This window comes from Sturnira hondurensis, unplaced genomic scaffold (genome assembly GCF_014824575.4).
Source record: "Sturnira hondurensis isolate 20B ecotype Veracruz unplaced genomic scaffold, ASM1482457v3 Scaffold0013515, whole genome shotgun sequence".
NCBI classification, from domain to species: Eukaryota; Metazoa; Chordata; class Mammalia; order Chiroptera; family Phyllostomidae; genus Sturnira; species Sturnira hondurensis.
In genome coordinates, this window is record NW_028086146.1 from 3,788,953 (window position 1) to 3,814,393 (window position 25,441).

A 25,441-nucleotide genomic window follows, 5' to 3' on the forward strand; every position below is an offset into this window, starting at 1 on the left:
AAATATTGTGAGCCCCACCCAGCCACATCTGAGAAAACCCTTGCTTGTGATTAGAATGCAAGAGAATATCAGCAGTCGGAAGCACAGTATCAATGGAAGGATTCCTCAACCATTCAAAACACACAGTACTGGTGAATTCACCCATGGATTGAAGTATATACACTGTACAGGAGAGGGAAGTCTCCCTTCTATACTTGTTGACTTCTTGTGACCAGACTAATAATAAAATTGAAAAGACCAGATAAACAGGAGAAAAACCAATTTAATACATGCACACAGAAGATCATAAAAAACCCTCAGAGAAATAATGAACCAGCCCACCTTTTTATATTTTTAAGACAAAGAAACAATAAAGTTGTGAATATTTGACAGGACGGAGAAACTTAATTTTGGATGCTCATTTGTAAGGCATCTAAACAGAAAACGGCCTCGGTAGTAAATTAGTCAAAACTAAGGTTTGTTTACACAGGCTTCTAGGCTCGAGATTCCTTACCTCTAGCATTAAGGGCATCTCTTTGCACCCCCCTGGAGCAAGGAGGGTGCCTTTCACAGGGGAGATTTACTTCCTGCATTCAAGGAGACAGGGGAGGGTCAGGGTGCCCTTCTTACACTGGCTGCTGTGTGTAAGATAATCAATCTTAACTCAAAGTAATCAATCGGCCGTGGTGGGATATTGGGGGACACCTGCCCTGTCAGGGGACAACACCTACGCCCCTGTGCTCTAGCAAAGAGCCCATGGAGGTCTTCAGCTTCAAAGGAAGCTTTAAAAAAGTGGCACCACTCAGCTTTCGTGGGCCATCTCAGAGAGAGACTTGTAGGACAGCAACTTTCCACCCCAAAAAGTGTCTCTCTGGCCTAAGGATTACTTTAGGCTGATTATTTTTAAGAAACTGCAGACATAGGCAAAGCTCTAAAAACTGAGTAGAAATTACCCTTGAGTAACAGACATGCACAGGGGAAATCCCCTTTTGTAAGGGTGTCTCCCTGACGTCACAGGGAGGGGGGCATGAACTTAACCCTAGAAACATTCATCAGTGGAGAGGCAAGGACTGAACTCTGCATAATAACCTTACCCTTGTGTACTGGGCTTTTCCTGTCAACCTCCCATGACTCACTCCCCACCCTCAAAATCTTCTTTTGTCTTGTAAGCTGGCCACCTTATTTAAGGCAGTGGCTTTTGCCATTACAGAGGGTTCCTCAGATTGCCTGGGTATATAGGAGGTATATCTGTTATTAAACTTTAACTTGTTTTTCTCCTGCTAATTTGTGTCATGCCAATTTTATTGTTAAACCAGCCAGAGGAACCTAGAAGGGTAGAGAAAAATGTGTGTATAGGATTGTTTTCACATATGTCTAATGGCCTCGACGTTACATAGATACTGCTGCAGTCAGTGCAGAAGGTAAATAAAAATAAGCAAATACCATGACCATGTACTGCATGCAAATAGGGAAAAGAATGTTGAGAAGTAACTGCCTTGAGTCAGGGTGAGTCAGAGTCGGTGAGGCCAGGAATATCACTCCTCACCCTGTACATAGCTCTGGACACTCAGGTCCTTGCTTTTCATCTTGCTTCCCAAAAATGAAATGTAGCTGAGACTTTTTATGCAGAGAAATAGGGTAAGGCATGCTTTTGTACTATCATGGATGACACATACTCACTAACAAATGATGTTGGCAACGTGAGGCCCATCCCTGCATGGGAAGCCTCTGATTCTGAGAGAGAAAGGCCAAGGACTTGATGTTGGCCTTGTGCTTTGCTCCTTCATGCTCTTGGTGACCCTGATAATAGCTTTCAGCCTCCTAGGCCTCCATTTCCACTCAAAGTAATCAATCTGGTGTGGTGGGATATTTGGGGGCAGCCTGCCCTGGGCCCTGGCGTGATTCTACTCAATACAGATCTTATTATAGAGTCAGGTGTAAGGATCTATGGTACCATTTTTCCCAAATGCTTTGAGACTCTCCAAAGAAAAATATCTTGAAAAAAAAATCTACTGAAGTACTGACAAAGAGAGAAAACTTTCTCTGGTGTCTCTTCTAGCCAGAGAACCACTGTGACAAATTATAACTGGAAATGCTGAGCAACTGTAAAGTGGGAAGCAGTGACTTCCTCTTCACTCCTCTGTTTCACAAAAGACGCATTGCAGATGGAGCCCATGTTTCCATCTCAAGAAACCATCAAAGACTCTGCTTCGAACCCAAGTTGAAGTAAAGATCAAGAGGGTGGGGGTGGCAGCAGTGTAGCTGGAAGGGCCAACATTAATACCAACATTCTGGTATTAATTAAAGTTGCCTGGAGCTTGAACAAATAATGGGAGTGGGGAGCCTTATGCTTGTGTTATTTATTATGTTTCCGAGTGAGTTCTTTATTAGTTCCACTGTTGACAACATAAGGGGGCTTTGCCAAACACTGGCTGGCCGAGCCTTGTTGGTGTCTTCCCTTGACTCTAAACTCAGGCCAGCCATAGTCTCTCCTCTCCTGCCAGGCTCTGTAGCAATCTCAGAGAGGAAGCCCAGAGTAGCATCTATATCGGCACCTCAAGGTCATGGTCCAGCACAGAGTTTCCCAAACACCTGAGGACTCATAATTTACCTGAGCAGAGTCAAGGCTCTGGGGGTTGACCAGTTTGACTCTGACTCAAAATGTCTTTGTCTATACAAGGTGCCTCTTCTTGATGTCACCCCAGTTAACAGAATGCAGAGCAGTCAAGAGAGATAAGTCATTTGGGAAATGCTAGCCTAAACTCATCATAGATGCTGGAGAACAATTTTTCTGTTTCCAGCACTGCAAGGAATGAATTAAATTTGCACAGAGTCACTCTCAGTTTGTCCTTCAGCTGGAAGTATCAATATGGAATTTGCTTTCCAGAAAATCAAATCACTCCCACTAAAGGCATACAGGAGATCCCAGAATTTGCCAGAAGCAATGACACACATAGTGCTAAGAGCACAGCTCTGTTTCGGTACCTGTGGCTCCTGGTCATGACCGCTGGGATCCCTCTCATAGCTCTCTGCATACAGTCTGATGGTGGCCCGCGTGCCACTGGAGGAACTGAGCCGGAAGATGAGCCGTGAAGTGTCTGAGAAAATGATCCTCAGGCCCTGGGACCAAGAACATTCAGAACGAATCAATGAACAGATGAATCCACAAGTAAAAAATTAATATCTACTTTGGATATTAGCATGTTCCTATGAACTAAAGATACTCAGAGTCGACAACTTATAATTGGCTCCCAACACTCACCCAAGCAGGACCGTGAGGTGAACCTAGAGGTTGCTTAAGGTTATGCATTAATCTCTTTATTCTATTTTTGTTGCCTTCTGGTTAATGCTAGGGGAGGGTCAGGAGCAAAACTGTAAACAGACGCTCAAGTTTTTTGGACTAATGACGTGGGTGGAGGTAATAAGGATGAAAAGATACTTAATGTCCCTGGGGCCAAAGTTCATCCTTTATAAACCTAGACACAATGGAGGTAGGCAATTTATCTATTACCATAAGACACACTGTCCATGTTAAGTTTACCCCGTGTGATGTCAGGCTTTGCTTTAAGTTCATCTTCTCTTTGTTTCTTTCCTTGTTCCGCATTCCTCTGGTAGAAGGAAATCCTACAGTGAAGTGCTCAGGGCTAGAGCCTCAGCTGGATTCAGAGAGCACCCGGGGACATCCCCAGCCTCTTGGCTCTCTTCTTCCTTCTTACTCACAAGACCTGGCCACCAGGGTGGGGTGGGCACAGCACTGTGGCCGAACCTCAGTGTTGCTCAGAATTAATTTGTTTTAGGCTCAGAATATCCCCATTTTGCATGCATTTCTTATTGCATGCAGATATTTAAAAAATATGACTGTAAAATCATACTGCAACTTCCGTTGAAGAAAATTAGTTTTCTTAAGACAACTGATGAAGCCATTGTTATTAATAAGCATGCTGGCAAGAGCCAGAGGAAAGAGGATGAATGAAATACTATGCCTGGTCACCTGTTACTTCAGAAAAAGTGGAAATCTTGGGTGACTTTGGTATGAGGCATTTTTTCCCCCAAGAAATTTACCCTTGAAACTTCTCTGGTCTCAAATTCTGCTGGTTAAAAATAAGCCATTATTGAAAATATCTCATATGTGCCATATATATCATTTATCCACACCGCCCCCACCATAATATGGTGGCATCTATTGGGGTGCTATGATTCCATATGAGAGGTTTTCTGCTTTCTGAGTTTTACAGTTGTATTTTTTCCAGTCCCTAAATAAAAAGCCTTAATTTCTGTTGGACTGGTTCAAGGTCTGGCACAGTTTGTGCAACAGAAAGGAGCCATCTCCCTTCCTGACAATCCACTGCTCTGTGATACCAGTTGTGCAGACAGGATGATATTGTCCAGGATTCATTCTGTCGGCAACCATTTTTTGGAGTGGCCATTGGAGATCAGGTACTGGATAGAGCTCTGAGTATATAAACACAAAGACACAGTACTTGTTCTCTATGGGCCTGAAGTAGTTGATTACAATAAACAGAAACCATTTTCTCAACCAGCATATGCTGCTGGATAAGTGAATAGTTAAGAAATTCCAAATGAAGAAAAAGGAACAATTCTCTGCTGTCCCGAAAGAATGATGCATCAAATTAGGCTCAAACTGACAAGGAAGCCCCAAAGGTTCCACAACTGTCTTCCCTGTTTTTGCAAACTCTCCTGAAGCTGCTAATCCTAAGCCTGCTTTCCCATTGTCACCACCTGCCGCACACGTGTGTCATACTTTGTCGCTCAGGACCATAGGTTATCCATAAATTGCTTAAAACAGTAAATAAGGCTGGAGCCCTAAATCACCCATTGCTGCAAATTCCAAATCACCTGAGGCCACCTTTTCTGATGACCTCACAGACTTAACCCTTTAATGTAGCTCCCGTTACACAATTAACCCCCCCAGGTTAGTTTACGGCCAGTGGGAGGTATTTTAAAATCCAGATCATAACAAACCATCAACATCTATTACCTGCTGTAACAAAGCCTTTTTCCAGCAAAATCATATTTTTTTCTTAAAGGCAGCTGTATTTTTGGCTGTACTCACAGAAGATATGTTAGAATCTACATCTGGTAGCCTGGAACAGATTTTGCACTTGAAAAGATGATGAAGGAGTATACAGCACACTGGAAATAATCCAACTTCTCCTCTCTTTCCTAAGGGACCAACCAGGATATCTTAATAGAGAATCCATGTTACTTTGTGAGACCTCCAGGTGAGACACATGATTCTCCTTCTCCACATGAAATAAAAAATGGTTAGACCCATCCCACTTCTGTGCTGCAATGACCTTGGTTCCCCATCTGTTGAGTGTCACTTTGATGTGTGAATAGTTACACTGGGTTGCTTCGGGGTCCTCCTGGGTCCTCCAGCAAATGTAGTGACTCTGCAACGTGAGCATGAGCCATGCTCCTGCCAGCACATATCGTTACCTACCAACGATTAAATCATGAGGCCAAAGTCACCTTTGGCCAAGACTAAGTTTCTAAATGTTCTGTAATTCCAACAAAAGGATAGCAAGAATATACTTTGCTTTTTTTCAGTGTTAAAACCAGGGGTTGGCAATATAGTTTGTCAGCCAAATTTGACATGACACTTGTTTCTACAAAATCAAGTTTTATTGGATCACAGCCATTCTCATTCACTTAGGTAGTGTCTATGGCTCCTTTTGTGTCGTACCTGCAGAGCTGAATAGCTTTGACGAAGACTAGCCCACAAGGGCTAAGATATTCACTGTCTGGCCCTTTAAGAAAATGTTTGCTGACCCCTAGTACAAACCATTACACTATCCACAATGTGGAATACTTACCCTTCAACCCTATCCCAGAAAAATTCAAAGAAACCCCTACTGATACAGGGTGCAGCCAAGGGGGGGGCCCAGAAAAGATTTGGAATGGTGTCCAGAACACAAAGTGTACAGGAATATTGGAGGAAATATTAAGATATCCTCACTCCCCCCCCCCAAGGTGTCAGTTGGGGGAAGGGACGAATGGAGCAGGGCCATTGAGAGCTGTTTCTCTGAGAGAGGGCCTGCTTGAGAGCCATGTGGCTTTAGCAGAGTGGGGGCGAACCAGGCTAGAATTGAGAATTGGGAGCTGCTTCTCTGAGAGAGGGCCTGCTTGAGAGCCATGTGGCTTTAGCAGAGTGAGGACCCCCTCTTGGCCAGATGAGAGGGAGAGCCACGCTATTTAGAAAGATGTAGACCCCTGTAGCCATTCGGAGGGAGAGCCATGCAGTTTCAGCAGAGTGCAGACCCCCTCTTGGCCAGGTGGAAGAGAAAACCACGCAACTTTGCCAGAATGGAGATCCCTGCGGCCAGGTGAAGAAGAAAGACGCGGCTTTGGTAGAAGAGGCCCACACGGCTTTGGCGTGCTCCCTTTGGCTGAGTAGCCTGGAAAGCAGGAGAGACTTTGACTAGAACTTGGTACAAAGAACTCTTGCCAGTGGAAGGTGCCGCATGACTTTGGATTAATTGGAGATCCTGCCTGGACAGGCAGGCGACACAGCTCACGTGCCAGCGGCCTGGGAGAAAAACGGACGTGTGCTCTTTTCCTGATTTACGGTACCCGGAGTTGGGACAGTGGGAGAAGGGAGCGCTGTGTGTGTGTGTGTAGGTGTATATCCTTAAAGACTTTAATATTTTAAGGAAGGCATTAGGCCTAAATAGCATTAAATAAACATTTTGTTTCCTTTTCACAAATCTCTGGCATTGAGAGATGTGTTTCCAATTGGCGGCGGACAGAAGAACCCTATAGATATTAGAGTATCCTCCTTGGGAGGGGCCCCTGTTTTCTGTAGCAGTTTTTGGCATCCCTCGGTGGGCCAAGTATTGCCCCCCCCTCGGACCCTTTGTTCGGTAACACTACCATCTACCTTATCAAAATCCCAGTAGAGAGAAATTATGAAGACTGCTTTTAAGGGTGTCCGATTTATCCATTCCCTCAGATATTTCAGCTGATAGCCATAGATTCATCTAGATATGTATTTGGCACAAATCAACTTACTTCTGACCACCTATTCACAACATAAATTCACCATCTTATATCATTGCTTTTACTGCAGGGTCTTCAAGACACTGTGTTACAGGATGTAATCTTGCAGTCACTATAGGAATATTGGTGGAGACTAGATGGAATTCCACATGAGACATTTCCTCAAGAGCCAAGTGTTGGGAAAGCCTTTCTTTCCCTGAGGTAACAGCATATTTTTGTCTTTCTGACAATAAAAACTTTGCAACTAAACAGAGCTCCCTTTTCAACATGGCTGCCAGAACACTTAATGCCAAAATTGAGGTTCAGCCCAACTAGATCGTTACGACTTGCATAATTATACTTTTCCTTCTTCTGTTCTTAACTCTCTACACTTATTTATATTTTCCCTAGTCTCGATTTCTGTTTCTTATTTATATCCTAACAACTTCATTATGTGTGTTTTTTCTGCCACAAATCCTCTCGAAAAATCAAGGTCCAATGCAAATGAGTAAAATAAGTTCCCACCGCAGTCCTGGCCCTAAGAGTTAGAATTGCTGGATTATGCTTTTGGGTCCTTCATTAATGGATAAGCTCTGGGAGGGCTGAGCTCTTTGTTCCTTGTTGGCCATGTATCCATGTAGCCTAAGACAATACCTGGGACAATACCTGGCACGCAGTAGGTTTGACAGCTGGAAGGAGCACCACTGGAGGGCTTCCTTCCACATTTAAGGAGGATTCACAGGCCAAATAAAAACACATTCATAGTCTCCATTAGTGAACTAGGGCTAATGTACTCATACTGAAGGGCAGTTGTGAGAGAGAAATAAATTTCTATCTATTGTTTAGACCCGTTATCATTATGGCAGCTATTCTGCATCTTCTCATTCTACATTTTCCAGGCAAGAGTTACATTCAGCTAAAAATACTTGAGTTGAACCATGGTGAGTTCCTGACCCCACTTACGCGATCTTAGACAAATCATAAGCCCATTAATTGCAAACTTTGCTGGACATTGCAATCAACTCAGAGGGCTTTTAAAAAATATTCATACCGGACTTTTACTCCCCAAAATTTATTTGAATGAGTGTGACTTTGGGCATTGAGACTGTAAAAGCTCTCCAGTGATTCTAACGTGTAGACAAATGTGGACACCATTGTAGTGGCCTTTTTTCTCTGGAGCACCGGCTTCAATATCAAGTGACTGGACTATACTGCAAGTCAGTCTTAAAGAAGATCCCTTTAAGAGCTAAGGTTTCGTGTGTGTACTGCCATTGGACTGGGATCTTAGAAGGCCCGTACACGGGGGGACAATAAAACACAATCTTGCTGAGTTCCGAAAGCCTCCTTCCTCAGCAAGAGAACCATTAGAAGTATCTCCTCTTGAGCCATCTGACACTAATTGTTTTTAGCATGGTCTCCTAAGGAATTCTTGAAGCAACAGTGAAGGAATCCATGATGCCTCTGCTGGCTTGGCAGGTACAGGAGCTAGAATGTCCTGAATAACACAATAGCCACAAGCTTCAAGAAGGAAGAAAGATGCCCTTATGCATTGGAGGACAATGTTGATGATGTGGTGGGGGTATCCAAAGGCACTTCAGTTCCAGCCCAGCATTTCCCTTCCCTTTGAGTGCCTGTGGTTGCATGCCTTGGTGATGAGGGTTTTGCCCAGCTGAGCTTTGTCCCAGTGAAGAAGGATTGTTAAAGAGCTAACAACAGGTATCTCTACACGAAAACCTTCCACTCTGCTTCCAGTTATCTCTGTAGCATTTCTTTCTCTCCCCAGCTATCCCCCTCTTTGTTTTGCTGTGCATGGAGTCAGTTTGGACATGATACAGAGACCACAATTATAAAATCCAGGCTTGAATTCAGCTTAAGCCGATGGCCTTGGGTAAGTCACTTAAGCTCTCTAAGCCTTAGTTTCCTAAAAGATGGGTGAAAAATAAAACAGCCTGGCTTATTAGGTTGTCATGAGCATAAAAATCAGAAAAATGCATGCTTTGAAAATTATAAATCACTAGAAAAATATTTTGTTACTATGTTAGAACTTTTAATGAAAATGATACTACACTCTAAGTTGTCCAACCTTCCAGATTTTGCAGAAGATTGCTAAATAAAGCCTAAATGGTGATGGGTTTTGGTGCCGTGTACATACTTATTTATTTTTAAATTGGGCAGAAATAACATGAGTTTTATTTTAAGAACTTTGTCTCGCCCTCTGAAGTCACCGCTGAACTCATGGGCCTATTAACTCTCATATCCACACCTCCTATGGAACTGGTTTCTTTGGCAATGAAATACTTCTTCCAGGCTGGTCAGTTTAAACTGTTAAGGTCCTAAAGGATGGCCCTTAGAGTCATCCAAGCCACTTTCTCATTTACTGAAGAAAAGGGGCAAATTTAAAAACTTGCTTAAGGTAACACATCCAGTGCACGGAGGAGCCAGGACTTCGGTCCAGACCCGCTGCCTGTGGGCTCACACTTTCAGGTTGGACCACACGGAACTGCCAACAGTCACACAGTTGCTTCGCATGTGAAATATCTGAACAGTATCTCATAGGATTTGCATGGTCCCCAAACTGGCCCAGAGCCTTATGTAGAGTAGGCATGTGACAAATGTTTGATGAATAAATGTTGATTCTTTTTAAAAGCCCTGGTATAAATCAATACAGGGAAACCTGCAAGTTGCTAAATACACACAGAGCTGCCAGATGCTAGTCTAGCTCTCCAGGCCACGCTGCGGCCAGGCAGGGAAGGGGGGCTGTGCATTACCGAGAGTTATTTGGCAGCATCTGACCTCATCAAGTACCGACTTAGGAAGACTTCCAGAGGAAAATAGCACACGGCCCTTGAATTTGGTACGATGTCGCACACACAGTCAGTTGGCCACACCAGGCGTATAAACCGGGAGACAGGACAGAGAAAGGCTCTGTGAGCCTAACGCAGATGTTACCTCCCACAGGAAATCCCAGCGAGTTATCTGGAAAGCGTCAAGGTGAAAATATGGCTGGGTAACATCTGCACCGTATTTTGTAGACGAAAACACGCAGTTTATACTGCAGAAGATTTGGATCGGACAGCCATATCTCCCCATGAAAAAAATTACTCAGAATTACCCATTTTTCTTTGTTTAAGTCATAGTTAGATGCGAGCATGAGTTCAAAAGTGGGGGAGAAGGGCAGCAGCTAGTCCATAGCATGCCCTTATACAAATTACAAACAGGTGGATGAATTACAGAACAGCATCCTTCCTCCCGGCTGGCTGAACTGCAGCTTCCCCTCCCGCGTTAGGCCAGTGTCCCTGGGCAATTCACTGGCCACATCGCCATACCCAGCTGCCCTACTCTTGCGAACAATTCTCATCTGTCCTTTTTTATAACCAACCAGCCCTCTTGGAAGCCCACAATTGTAAATAATTATCTGAGGGAAATCAGGCTCAAATGGCTTCTTTAGTGCACTTTCAAACATCCATCCGGCAAAAAACATATTAGGTGATGAGAGGGCCACCTGGATAGCAAAGACTTAGTAGTTACTTCTCACTCAGATTCCAACTGTCAACCTCGGAACAACAGAACTACATCATACACATTCCATTTCCCCATGTCTTTGGCCAAAAACCACTGCTGATCCCTGTTCACTGAGCGCCCGCCCCAGTTCTGGGACATGCTGTGTTCAGACACTTCCCCCAGACAAGAGGAGTAGCCACCTCCCTTAGTTCCTGAGACCCTTTGCAGCTTTTTCCTTTCAGATTTATGTTTACTCGTTACAGTCCCCCACCTGACTATACACAGACACTAGTATTTCAGTAGGAAGTAAATGTGATACAATTCCAGAAAGTTTCGATTCCTGATCACACATTTTAGAAGGTAGTCCCAAAGGTGTCAACTCAGGTCAAGAGGGTAACTCATTACAACCACCATGAATTAGAAACAAAGAAGTGCTGGCTGGGATGGGAGTAAAAGACAGAAAACTGTACTTGAAAAACAGTTAAATTAAAAAAAATCAAAAAAAAAAAAAGAAGCAAAGGAGTAAGAACTTCCCAACTAACTAGAAACGGCATATCCCTCTCTCTATTTTCAAATCAGCCATTACAAAACATTGAATATGTGTTTGGTCCTCAGAAGACAAATAGAAAATACCACAGGAGAAGTAATTATTAGGAAAAAATCTGTGGTGTTCAAGGTGTCCCCCCGAGAAGAGGACCAACCACCGTTCTCTGCCACAACTCCAGCATTGTCACATGAGCACTGAAGTGGAGACCCATAATCACAGGTGTTGTAACATCCCACTGAGAATGTTAGTGCTGACTCTGAAATCCCAGGTCTTTATCTGGAAAGCTGAACAATGGCAAAACTACGTTTGATCAAAGAAAAGCCTGTCGTTTGACGTGATGATTTCACTTGAGCTAGCTCCCACTCATTCGTCAGGGCACCGTTAAATATCGCGTCCCCACAGAGAGCTTTCCAGAGCCCCGGCCCAGGTTAGTTCCCCCTGATACGCACTCTCAAACCAGTTCTTTCCCTGTAATAGCATTCAACAAATTATATAGCAATTACAAGTTTAATGTCAGTTTGTCCTCCCTGCTAGACTGTGCTGCTGTACCCTTAATGCCCAGCAAGCTGAGTAGCAGACAGCAGTGTTTGGTACACAGTCGTTGAACGGACAAAGACATGAACTAATCAAACCTCAGCTGTCTTCACCATGGGCTGAAGTGGGGAATAGGGAAGAAATGTATATTTAGTATAGACATTCTTTTTCAACATCACAACTTGCAACAGGAAAAGAGTTTTTTAACCCAGATTTAATCACAATATACATGTAATGATGATACCTCACTCCCTAAACATTTCTGTGACCCAACGCAGGAGGACTAGTTATAAGTACTAACCTTCAGATGTCACTAAATTCTGTAGGTGGATAATCGCATGGCCAAAATGATTTCTTAAATGCTAACTCTAGTAGCTCAAACCACACTCCAGCAAGTGGCTTGTGACCGGACAATAATAAATCATTAATGATAGTTTCTCAGTTGGTTCATTGATTAGAATGTGATGAAAGTTGAAGGTTGATCAGTTGGCTCTGAATGGAGCAATTCTCCGGGAGCCCCAGATTCTCCAGCTGCCAACATTCCGTTGCCTTCATCTAGTGCCTCCAGAGACGAGGCCTCAGTGAACTCCCCTCTATCCGTTTACTGGGAGCCCGGGGGGGGGAGCAATACCTCAGTATATATTATTAAAGTACCACATGCCAGACTAAAATGTGATTTCAGGATTGTCAACTCAATTTATTATTCCTAAATACTGAAATTAAAAAGTGCAGATACCTTCCTGCATACTAAAATAAAACTCTACAGGAAAGGCGACTTCAGAATCAGTCTTCAGAGTGTGCTTTTCCTCTGAACTAGTGCCCGATAGTTCCTTTCCTAGTTTGCACAAAGGGTGAGCCACCCTTGTCTTCCCTCATCTTTCCCACCTCTTTGCAAGGCAAACATTGGGAACCTCTTAAATCAGTCAGCAATTTGGTCAAACTGCTCCCTCACTCACTCGCATAGTAGCTACTGGCTTATTTTTCTTACTCATGCTTGAAGAAATCAGCACCATTCATTCATGAGCCTAGATTTTACCTGAAAATAAAACAGTGACATATCCTCATGAAAAGGGTAGAGGGACGAACACAGTTGTTGAACCATGCCTCCATAAATTGGTATTTCTAAACCAGAGTCTCACTTGCATCCTGTTTAATGTGAGGCACACATCAAGTTTTCTCTCGGTGTCCAAGGTCACAAAAATTCAGACATTTGGAGGCAGCCATAGTACATTCCATGAGACCCGATAGGCCACGATGAGGCCAGTGGGTCCCTGGGAATTCATGTCAGCAGCTGAGGACTTCAGGGTTTTCCTTCTTGCTCTTTGAATGACTCCCACAGGTAAGGGTCTCCCAGGTAAGACAGATCTTGCTGAAGATTTCCCCAGCAGTGGGTTGAACAGTTGGGGCCAAGGGAAGGCTTATCACCAGAACGAGATTTTCATTTTGGATGGAGAAGCTTTTCTTCTTTATCTCTTGAGATACACGAAACAGCTTTCCTCCCCCCACCCCCTCCCCATCGTCTTTTTCTGACTTCAATCTCAAATCAAGGACAAAAAGGAGACTGTGCTGCCTTAAAAAAAAAAAAAACCCAACCTTTTTCTTTCTGAAGCAAAGTAGAGGGGTAGGTGGTGTGGGAAGGGCACTTAGGAGAGGCAGAGAAATGCAACTTTGAATCAATCCACAGATAACTCAGAAACTGAAGAGGCCTTCCCATATCTTCATATGACCCCCTGCAGAGCTGTGTGTTTCCCCCTGATTTTCTTATGTTTCATTAAATGCCAAAATTTTTCTTTCCGAATGATCCAGTTCTAACATAACTTATTTCAGTTAACCATTTATTAGTGTTTATTATATGCCAGGACTTTACCTGTGTTATCTCACAATTCCCCCAACGGTTGTACGAGGCACCCACAATTACTATTCCTGTGTTCACAGACAAGGAGGGAAAGACACAGGGAGGTTGAGCAACTTGCCTAAGGTCATCCAGCAAGGAGGCGGCAGAGCCAAGATTCAAACCCAAGACTTTTTGACTTCAAGCCTATACCTTTACACACCACTCACACTTTTTCTGTGAACTAATATGCAAACAAGGGGAGGATTCTGTTGAGTGGAAGGAACCAATATTTCTCACGCATCAGTGGGTACTGGCCACTGTATCTGGGGACTTCTTCCTTGATCATTCTCTGTAACCCTAAATTGTCATTATTATTAGTGTCACCTGCCCTCACTACTAAGGTGAGGTCCAGAGAAGTTAAGTAACATGACCAAAGTCACAAATCTAGGCAGTAGCAAAGCCAGCCTTTAACCCTGTCTATCTGACTGCAACGCAGGAGAACACTGGAGAGACCATAGCCACCTGCCTCCCAGAGAAATGCTGCATGAAGTGTGCCCTAAACTCAACTGTCCCTGGAATTGAATGTTGGCTGTTACCACCATCCCAAGAACGCTGACATGTGGGCCTCAGTGATGAAGGGTTAGCAACAGGCCCGCAGTGCAGGAATTCCCCCTCTACATCAACAGGGACAACTGAGGCGAAAGCATCACCTGGGACTTACTGGCAGTGGGGATGAGAGTTAACTGTCCTCCCATAACCCTCGCTGAGCCAAACCTAGACCTATGGAGAAACTCCAGGGTGACGCAGGGCCACCAGCTAATGTAGATGTTGCTTGGGTCCTAGAATCTGGGAAAATGAACAACCTTCTTCCTACACCAGGGCAACTCCCAGGAGCAGGTTCCAGGAGCACTGATCTGTTTGTGGCCACATTTAACTTCCAATGAAAGAGTGGAAAGAAAAAAAGATCCATAAATTACAGAGTAAAAATGGAAACCAGTATTCAGGGTTGGAGGGGAGAGGGCATGGGATAAATAAATGTCCAAACTTGAGACCTAGCCGAGGAATTAGCCTGATGTAAACAATTAAAGAAAAGCCAGGAAAAAAAGTATCCAAATACTGAGTGCACTGAAGAAGAAAATGGTAGAGTATTAGTGGATTTAAGGGCAAAACAAATGAGCTCAACAGGCAAGCTTCACATGAGTAGATGAAGTCCAGAACCTAGCGCTGACCAGACACCCCTTCGAGGGCTGGTGTTCCGGCCTTCCTCGCAGGGCACAGAAACCTCCCAGAAACTTTAGCAGGCACGTATTTTATGACTTTTAACTTTCACAGTAACAACCACAAAGTGAGCCCTGGCTTTGGGAGAAGTTTGTTCTGAGGTCCCTGGAGTAAAATGGAAGTGGAAATACAGTACAAAACTGAAAAAGACTTATCCGAGGCAGAGAGGCTCACAACGGCATGTGCTGAGCTCCTGACTTCACATTTCCAGGGAGTCACTGGGGTTATTTGGGACAGAATTCAATCCAGTCAAGAAAGCATCCTGGAGTGAAATGAAACACAGCTACAAAAAAATGTATGGTGTACTCCCAATGTAAAGGCTAGCGAGGAGTTTTGTGCATTTTATTTCATTCCATTTCTGGAACGACCCTGGGGCAGCTATTTTGCAGATGAAGAAGAAACTGTGGCCCAAAGAAATCAAGCAACTTTCCAAAAGTCAGACAGTAGCAAGCGGCAGGGGTAGCATTCAATTCTGGGTCTTTAAACTTCTTAACTAGTATTTTCTCCACTACCTTAGTCCTTTCCAAAGTAAGACTGTATAAGCAATCTGTCCGGCCATAGGAGGCCTAGAATGAAAGGCTGACATTTGGACAGAGAAGAAAAATCACCATAAAACTAAGACCAGAAGAAGAATACCAAAAGAGTAACAGAATGACAATGAGCTTTGGAACACTTGCAAATTTGGAACACTTGCAAAAAAAACACTTTGCAAACACTTGTCAAAAAGTGTGAATGAAATACTGGTCAAAATAAAAACAGCATTACTAATTTAATAAAATACTAGTATACATAGTTCCCCCCCAAAACATACAGCTTCTCATTGGTTTTGCCATGTGTACTTGATGAAGACTTGTAAAAAGATAAGATTTGGGGGATTTTAGTGTGAAACTTCTTTTAACGTTATGTGGAGTATCTTACTTAGACTATAAATGTTAAAACTGACTCAGAGTGGTCAGTAGACAATGAGCAAACAAAACTGAGAAGAAAAATAATTGTAATAACTTTCAGCTTTTCTTATACAATTCACAAAACTGAGACCATAATAGAAGTTCTGGTTACTTTTGCCACTTATCTTTGGTGATAAAAATTCTCAACCATAAATCTTCCTTTGGGGTTTTGTGGGGCAGATTTGCCAACTGTTTCTTCGCCTACCAGGGGTAACACACCCATCTCGCTCAGCTCCTACCATTCCTCAATGACACAGGTAATATAAGGGGAAACATCCCTGTACCTGAGGGTCCCAAGGAAAAGGATGTTTTGCTCTTAGAAACTTAACTGAGTCCATCGCCAGCAATGACAACCACAGAGAGAGCCTGCAGGCTGCACACATTCCAGAAGGAAGAGCTGGGTCTACTGGCCCATTAGTTACCAAGTGAAAGAACAGCGGGCAGAAATTCAGGGTCCTGTGTTCTAATCTTACCCTCTGCGACTCACTGGGTGGGTAACCCTCACCAAGGGCTTCCCTCACTCCTGGCTACCAGGTTCTCATCTATGAGATAAAGGACTCAGAGTGTATCATCTGTAGCTGTAGGACACTTTGGTCCCTGGCTCTGCCTGATAACTTCTCCGGTTGTTTCTCAGCAAGTACCTGTTTCTTAGTCACAGTTCCATCCACAGGGTCCACATATTCAAAGCTGTCTGTCTTTGCCACACTGTAGACATGGCTCCCCACTGCAAACTGCTGGCCGATGAAGGACTTGTCTGTGACCAGCGCCTCCAGGTCCCTCATGATGTAATATGTCGTCTTAGGCTCTAGTCCTTCATAGTCAAACCTGGTTAGGGGGAGGCAGGGCACAAGATGAACACAAACCTAATTAGAGAACGAGCAATTAAGTGAACCTCTAAAAGTCATCTGGTCATTGGTTTTGTTTTCATGGAAGAACCACACAAAAAAGCACCCCCAGCTAGTCTCCCCTCTTCCACCTGGTTCTTAACAATCCATTCTCCACACAGCAGCCAGAGTGAACTAGTGAAAATCAAGTCATGCCACTCCATTCCTTTAAATTCCTCCAAAAGTGTCCATCACATTGAAAACAAGACTCAAAACCCTAACCATAGTCTGTACGGCCCTGGGGAACCTGGCCCTGCCCACCTCCTCACTGGCCTTTGCCCCGCTTTCTCCCCTGTGCACCATGTTCCAGCCGCACTGGCCTTCTCTCCAGTCTTCAGAGATGCTCCACCCCTGCCTGCCTCAGGGCCTTCGGGCTTGCTGTCTGCCCCTTTACCTAGCACATTCTTGCCCTGGCTACTCAAACAGCCGGTGCATTCCCTTCCTCCAGTTTTCAAACTTAGTGTCACCTCCAGAAAGTGACCTTCTCCGAAGATCCATCTGAGAGAGCATCTGTCTACCACTTCCCCTCTCTCATTACCCTTTATATGTTTTTGGTAGTTATCCTAATTTGTATTTACCTTGTTTGTATACTTGTTTATTCCAGTGTTTCTTGTCTGCCTTTGCCCACAAAAACTGTAAGCTCCCAGAGGGCATAGTCTTTACCTGTTTTGTTCTTGGCTGCTTCTGGTAAGTAGCCAGTGCTTTGTAAGTAGTGGAATGAAAGATGGGAGAAAAGGGAGGATGGAAGGAGAAGGATGAATCAAAGGAGGAGAAGAGAGAAAAATGGAATTCAATATACCATAAAACTCTCATGGAAACTTGGAAGAAATATCAGCCTTTTTCCATTAAAAAAAATCCTTCTAGCCAAGATCATCAAATATAACAACAGGGCTGAGGGGTGATTAGAAAAAAAAGTTTAAAAATAACACCCATGTCATTTCTTATTAGGGAGGTTAAATATGAAAATGGATACCAAGTACTGTGGTTGGCACAGTGCCAGACACCATTGCTTAAAACTCTTAATTACTTTTATTCTTAGTCACTGCCTTAAAGAAACTACAGGGTCTTTCCCAATGTCAGACGGTTTTTGACTCAGATCTAATGGCACAACCAGAGTGTTTTGTTTAAGAAATAAGCCCTGGCCTTGGTCAGTTGGTTAGAGCATCATCCTGATATGTCAAGGTTGTGGGTTCAATTTCCCATCAGGGCACATATTAGAATCAACCAATGAATGCATAAATAAGTGAAACAATAAATTGATGTTTGCTTCTGTCTATCTATCTATCTATCTATCTATCTATCTATCTATCTATCTATCTCCCTTCCTCTCTGTCTCTAAAATCAATTAAAAAAAAGGAAGAGGAAGAAGCAAGCCCTTAGAAGGGCAGCTGTGCTCCAGTGGCCATGTTGTGACCTCACATTCGGTGTCCCTGTACCACGGGGAAAGAACGGGTTCTCAGAGTGGAGTGCAATGAAAGAAGAAAGACCTGAATAATTGTTTCTACATTCCCCACACAACACATTTTAAGTAAACATCAGGGTATTAGCCAAAATGGAGACCATAGCACATCTAGCAACGTGTCCCTTGAGCCTTTACCCACTTCTTTTATTCTTTCTCTCCCACACAGGTGTGTCTCCCCCAGCCTCAGAAGCAAAACAACAGGGAACTCAGAACATTCTTTCTCATCAGTGTATGCATTCTGAGCCTAGATTCTCTTTAAGGTAGACTTTGGGGTAAGGTAAAGACCCAGCCAAGCAAAAGAGGGTGGGATGATGCAATAAGTGGGTCTAGTAGGAGATAAAGAAGCATTGAAAGTGATTCAAAAATTGAGAGCACCCACTAACGGAATAGGTCACATTCAGTCCGTGGCTGAAGTCATCGGACTGGCCTGCCCAAATGCTCATCTGCACACGCAAGCAGGTCCTGGCCCTGCCTTCCCCTCTGATGACCTCCACCACCACCACGTGTCCAAGGGAAGAAGCCTTGGAATGGAGAACTTCTGGGGTCCACTTGTATGAGGAAAATCATCTAGGTTCTCAGATACAGCTTCAGGCTTGATGTTAGTTAAACCAAAATTGTCTCATTATTTCCTCTCCACCAAGAAAACAGGCTAGAAATCATTTTGTTTCATGAGAACCTTTTCATCTGCATTTGCTGGAGGCTGAAGGAAATGTTTACCTTTAATTCTACCTTTCCCTTTTCCCTTTTTCTTTATCTCTGTGACCTTTTGGACAGAAATCTGAAACATGAAACAATGTCCAACAAGAACTCAAATATCCCCTGCCTTACATTCTCTAATATGGTATTTGTTATGAAAAAAGTGATTATCGTGCAAGTCTTGGCCACAAAAAGTGAACTATATTATAAATACACTTATCATAACACCACATCTTCAAAATACTGGCAGAAAGCTAATCATCCCACAATTTATGAGCAACACATCCCTGACTTCAAGCAATCTCACTAAGCCAGTGGTTAGCGATCACAATACACTTTATCAGGTTGGACTTTTAAAAACAGCTTTATTCAATTGAAAGATTTTCTGTACCAATTAGCCTCTTTTTTGCATGCCAAAAAAAGCCCACAAGAAGCAGGAATTTTTGGCACTTGTTAGAAATACTACAGAGTCAAGCAAGTTCCCACCTGCCCTGAGAGTCCTTACTCTAAGACACAGTGAATAATGGGGGGTGGATCACAGCGTCCCACCTCCTCAACCTTCTTGACTGAACAGGGACTGAGAATATTAAGGTGCCATCGACATTTGCCAGAGCACTGCAGTCTCTCTCATTTTAATGAGCACAATCACAGGCTTCCTTATTCTGATATTTATCTAAGTAAATGACCTCTGAAGAAACAATCACCTTATAAGGCAAGTCTAAAGCTTTCTTTCTGTCCTCAGGCTCTTGAAACACAACCAAATATCCAAAGTAGTTAACTATTTATAAGCAAAGCAAATGAGCCACTGTCTGTTTTTAATACACAGAGAGCCTCTAAGAGGAGCCAAGGATTCCCTTGTCTAGTTCCCACATTCTTTCCTGACACCCTTTCCCACCGCTGTTCCCCTAAACCATGGCTTGGTACTCGGGACACACAGCCTCTAGGCAACAGCACAGCCGGAAGACTCTGCTGCCTCACTTCCTTCAACAACAGGAAAGTGGTAGAGAACCCCTCTAACCCTGAGCTCATTGCCACTGACCTTTTCCCTTCCTCCTTCCCAGGGTAATTGCTCCATTTTCTGTACCTCCTTTTATGGGGATAAACTCTAGCAAACTCTGGAGGTCCTAAATCATGTGGCCCTGTCAGAGGGCACAAGCTCAGTCTGCTAGGACATGGTCTGGACCCTTGGTGGGGAGGTAAGACACAGGTAGGGAGAAGATTACAAAAGCACACCGACCTGTCACAGCTTCCGTCTCTGCCCCCACCTTTCTTGATAATTGTGGGTGGAGAACCAACAAGGAAAGCCCCTGGTTTGACAATACAACACTACAAGCACCAAAGAACCTCTCAAGGCTCTGCAGTTCAGATTCCCCCTTGAGATGGCTGCCCACCTTATAGGCACAGAGGGGTGTGGCTGGGTAAGGGAAAATGTGTGCCCTCCAGTTTGGTGGTCCTTGACACCACCCCAAACCACTATCAGGGGTTACGCAGCTTCATTCTTTGTGCCTCAGATTTTCCTGAAAGATGCCTCCTTCTCAAGGTTCTAGTCCACCAGCTTTAGAGAGCTTTTCTGAGAGAGTACCCCAGGGCCCATACAGAGACCTTCTTTCTTCTCACCTGCAATAGTAGTGACGGCCAAACTTGGCCCAGTGATCTCGGACAATTTCCTCCACACTCTGCTTCCGGGCAGCAATAATGGAGAGCCAGACCAAGACAGCCCAAAGGCCATCTTTCTCCCGGAGGTGATCAGAGCCTAGGAGAGAAAAAAATATTCCACTGAGGATTTGTTGCTGGGAGGAAGGTAAAATCTAAATGAACTCTGAAGACCAGTTAGCATTTGTCACATTGAAATGCCTGGATGTATTTATTGATTGATTGTGTTAAATATCTGCCCCATAAAATACTTACATTTCCAAAAACATGCAACTGAAATTCAAATAACATAATATAATGTAAAATAAATCAAATAAGGTCCTGTGAATTATTAAAAGGAGCCAACTTGACAGCACACTTGCTGAACGGTCTCATTCCTTCAATAAGTATTTGGTGATTTTTGCCCTAGAGTAAGCGTTGGTCTAGGTAGTTAGGACACAGTGGTGATACTCATAAGCTTGAATTCAAGTAGGTAGAGGCAGGTAACAACAGAAGAGTGGACAAATTAAAGAACAAGATGCATCGAATAAGGCCGAGGGCTAAGAAAAAAGCTAACTGGGTGATGATGTCTCAGAGTGTAACAGCAGCAAAGGTTGCTTGATCTATAAGGTAGTTTATGTACATTATGGCTTAACAGCCCCCCAGAGGTAGGCCCACCCAGAACCTGCGAAGGTGACCTTATTTGGAGAAACAGCCTTGTGAGTATAATGAAGCTAAGGACCTTAAATGAAATCATCCTGAATTACCCAGGTGGGCTCTAAATCCAATGACAAGTATTCTTAGAAGAAAAGGAGGCCCAGACAGAAGGTGCAGAGAGAGGCAGAGATGGGGGTTATGCTGCCACAAGCTAAAGGATGCATGAAACCAGCAGAAATTAAATGAGGCGGGAAAGGATTCTCCCCTGGAGCCTTCAGAAGGAGTATGGCCCTACCAACACCTCAATTTGGGACTTCTGGCCTCTAGAACTATGAGAGAGTAATACATTTCTGGTGTTTTACGCCACCTTTTTGGTGATTATTATGGGAGCCTTAGGAAACTAACACAGGGAGTCAGGGTCAGGCCCCCTGAGGTGATGACATCTGAGCTGACACCGGAGAAGAAGTCAGTCATGCTAAGATCTCAGGACAAAGCATTCCAAGCAGAGGGACAATAACCACAACGTCCTGAAGGCAGAAATAAACTGCAAAGCTTAACCCTACAACTATTCATATAGAAAGAGATGCAAATTCATGGGCATTCACACGAATGAGGACAGTCTAAACAAGCAGCTTCCTGTACAAAAAGAGCCCAGAAGTATGTGTTGTAGGCCCATTTGAGCATCTGAGTATTGGCCAATCCTAAACTCCCTCTGATGTGAATAAAGCCCTGAGTACAAAAGGACATACACTGTTGCTTGACAAATGTAGTATAATGGAGAGACATGGGGGAGGCTCCAGAACTAGGGTTTTCGACCAAACTCTGCTACTTCCCAGGAAGAGGAGCTATTGCAAAGATGATAATCTTTCTGAGCTCCAACTTCTCATCTGTAACATGAGGACACCATCACCAATCTTGTGAGGTTGTCATATCAATTTAATCATGTTCAGAGGGCAGGCTCAAATTGTTCATGTTCAAATTCCAGCTCAGCTACTTACCTTTGTGTGACTTGCTGTCTTCACTTGCAACATAGGAACAATAATAGCCTCTATCCCATGGGGTTACCGTCAGGATGAAGCGACTAAGCACCCCGAGGTAGAACAGGGACTGGGATGTCACCAGCAGTTGCTGTTGCTGTTGTTGGCAATTCACATACAGCACCAGCAACGGTGCTGATTCCTCAACACACAGTTTGAGGCAAATTGATCTCAATTATTCATACAATTTTCTCCTCCGTCTCTAGCAATAGCAGTGTCTTAAGAGGGCACCTGGGACCAGGGGGTGGACCATTTCTTCTTGCCATGGAGCAATCAGAGTAGACAACAGTTCTCTTGGGTTTCAGGGAAATGAAACATATAGAGAAAATCAAAAAAAGGAGACCTGATATCACAGAACTGTTTAAATCTTGAAAATGTTGAGAAAATGCCTTAGTTACATGAAGCATCTTTGATAACTTCTCAACGAAGCTTACCCTTCTGGTTACAGTTACAGTGTTAAATGTTAAATGTTGCTCCTCAAAAAGGAAAACCGTACAGCCTTGAGTGGGCAGGGGAGGCAGTCATGGGAGAAAAAGGATGTCTTTAGTTCTTCCTGCACACCGACCATTGTCTGCTGACGACACACTACACGTCTGGTTAAGAGGGCCCTGGGTTTTAATCCTCCCACCCTGGAGTTATTCTAGGCTCATTTAGTGAATTCTTTGCTACGAAAATGGAAGGAGTTTGGAAGATGGTTGGTTAGCTCCATGGTCAAGTGCCAAAAAAAAAAAAAAAATTCTAGGACACTCTGCCCAGTGGAATAATTTTAAAACCTTTTGTCCTTTTATAGCTAAACAATCACTTTTATTTACTGGTGAGAGAAAAATACCCTTTTGTTCTAAAACATGGGCTTTGCATACCTCACATCTCCAGCTGGATTACATTACCTGGAGAGACAACCATTAGATGCTATTAACTGTGAGATAAGATGTCAAAACTTAGTCGCGAAGAGACATAAAGTTCTTTTAGCACAATTAAAAAAAAACCCTCAACCATTTGTAGCCAACTGCATAGTAGATTGTGATTTGGCTTGGGTATCCTTGCCTTTACAAGTTAAACATTTGCCAAGATTCCTAAGGGACCAACGATCAAGTAAAATTAACTGTGCTCTTTACAGCTCTTTGAGGTGGGGTGGAGACATTGATGCTGCTGCAAATACACAGATGTTTCCCCTGAGCGCTCTCCGTGTGCTTTGGAGGGGCTGTACCCCACGGCGTTAGCAATGGCTGTCTCTGAAGTGGCAGAATTGCAGGTGTCTTTCTTCTGCTGCTGACCTATTCCCACAATAAACACGTAGTATCTTCATAATAAGACAGAAATAAAATTTTAAGCCATCAATAGTCTAGGAATTCACATTTGAAACCATGAATTCCATTTACCAAGAGCTAGCTGGGGTAGTAAAGGGATCAATGCCGCTTATGAACAGGTGATAAACTTTAAATTTATTGATACCATTTCTTAGATTGAACAACATAGCTTTTCAGAGCATAGAGATTGAGTGATTTCCCCCCCCCCCACTCCTGTGAGGCTCTCAGGTCTTAGGGTTAGGATCGGGGTGTTCTGCAAGGCTTTAGAAAAGCCGGATGGGAAAGGAAGGAGAGCCACATCTGAGCTGTCAACGTTGGCCTTTGAGGAAGCTGGGCTTGGGGGACAGGGTCTGCTTGACTCACAGAGATACCCCAATAGCGAGGATGAAGCTTCAGATTCATATCAAAAGCCCCCATGACCATTTCGACTGCTGCTGACCTCATGTGGAGGGGGGGTGCACCCAGCCTCTCATTTTTCTCAGGCAAAATCCCAGCGTTCTGTGAACAGTGAAAGAGTTGTTTGGGGGGAAAAAGCAAATAAGATATTTCTTAAGTTCCTCACCTCACATATTCACATCTGCTCTGTCTTTAAAATATGAGGTCCCCGAAACAGAAATTCTTCTACTGTAGCATTTATCCACATTATTGCCAGTAATGTGGATAAATACCGCCACCCCCACCACGATTGGCCCCCACCAAAGTGGGGCATCTGTTACAGCTGATGAACCTACCCCGACACCTCATTATCACCCCAAGTCCACAGTTGACATTACAGTTCACTCTTGGTGTTAGATGGTCTATGGGTTTTGACAAATACATAATGACATGTATTCATTATTAGAGTACAAAGAGCCATTTAACTGCTCTAAAAACCTTCTGTGTCTGGCCTGTTCTCCCTTCTCTCCCTCCTAGCCCCTGGCAACCACTAATCTTCCTCCGATTCTTCGTAGTTCCGCCTGTTCCAATTATCATGTAGTTGGACTCAGACCACATGGAGCCTTTTCAGTTTCACATCTTTCACTTAGTCTTTTGCATTTAAAGGTCCCCCGTGAATTTGTATGGCTTCATAGCTCATTTCTTTTTAACACTGAATAACATCAGTATAATGTTTGAAGCTTGCTTCTTCTGGGTTCCTGGCTGGTGGTGCAGCCAGAGCTTGCCACCTGACTGAGGACACTGCAAGGAGATTTTACTTATGTTCCCAAAGCCTGTAAGTGCCACTCACCTCACCTTCCTCCCTCCTGGCCAGCCCCACCTGAAGCTGAACAACCCAGAGAAGCAGCTGTCCTCACCCAGATACCAGAAGGATGGTGCTCAGCTCTTTCCTGCCATGATTTCAGCAAAGATGGATACAAAAAAAGAAAGGCTATTTTTTCTCATTAGAAACAGCCCTGTTTCCCTTCCACCCAAACTGGACTTCCAGTTCTCTCAAGCTTTAAAACCGTTATTGCTGTGAGCTGGCAGGACACCAGTAAGTAGAGTGACCTCACAAAAGAAAAGGGAAAAAGGAAAAAGCGTCCTCAATCATCTCAGGCATCCATTTGAACTTTCTTCAAACGCAAATCCCACCCAGCACGGGCAAATCAGCTCCATCTAACATCACGCAGGTTACTGGCAGGTCAAGTCACCACTCAGATAAGGCAAGTCTGAATGTGTCGATCAGGAAAATTTTGTACTTGCTGTGGACTCCAAGCCGAAATGTGGGTTAGTAATTCTCAACTTAGGCTGCGCATGGGAATCACCTAAAGAACTTATTAAAAGACGCCAATGCTCAGAATTTTGGGCCGTTGAGAGCCAGGCATCAGTATTTTCTTTTTAAGTTCCTTGGGTGATTCTCACGGTGCCACCAAGCGTGTGAAGGTCCTGTTTTACACGAAGAGTACTCAAAATAGTCCCCTCGTGCGGACAGATCACTTGGAGGTGGGGAATTACACCTCTTCCTCCTCCTGTTTAAATTTAATGTTAAAGAAAAGTAGACACTGGTCTCCAGTTCACAGATGTCACTGGCCTTGCTGAGGCGGGGGCTCTCGCTGGAGTCAGCTTCAGTGTCCTGGTTTCTCCCTGCCCTTTTTTGTTTGGAAAACTTGAGAGGGTTTTGCCAGTTCGGGGGTGACCAACTCACCCTGGTCTGCCTGGGACTTTCCTGA

The 25,441-nt window shown here is 43.8% G+C and overlaps 1 protein-coding gene across 2 annotated transcripts in view; it reads right to left on the bottom strand.

Moving 5' to 3' along the window:
* The window catches only part of PGM5 (phosphoglucomutase 5), a 170,291-nt gene that overhangs the window by 26,841 nt on the left and 118,009 nt on the right, over positions 1-25,441 (bottom strand). Inside the window, exons 8-10 of one of the 2 annotated variants that reach the window (XM_037061711.1) lie at positions 20,279-20,414; positions 16,261-16,444; positions 2,965-3,099 (exon numbers count right to left, since the gene is read on the bottom strand). In XM_037061711.1, coding sequence (XP_036917606.1) covers positions 2,965-3,099; positions 16,261-16,444; positions 20,279-20,414 — 455 coding nt within the window. Of the gene's footprint in view, positions 1-2,796; positions 3,100-16,260; positions 16,445-20,278; positions 20,415-25,441 lie in introns of those variants that run through there. The other variant, XM_037061709.1, reaches the window with a different exon arrangement.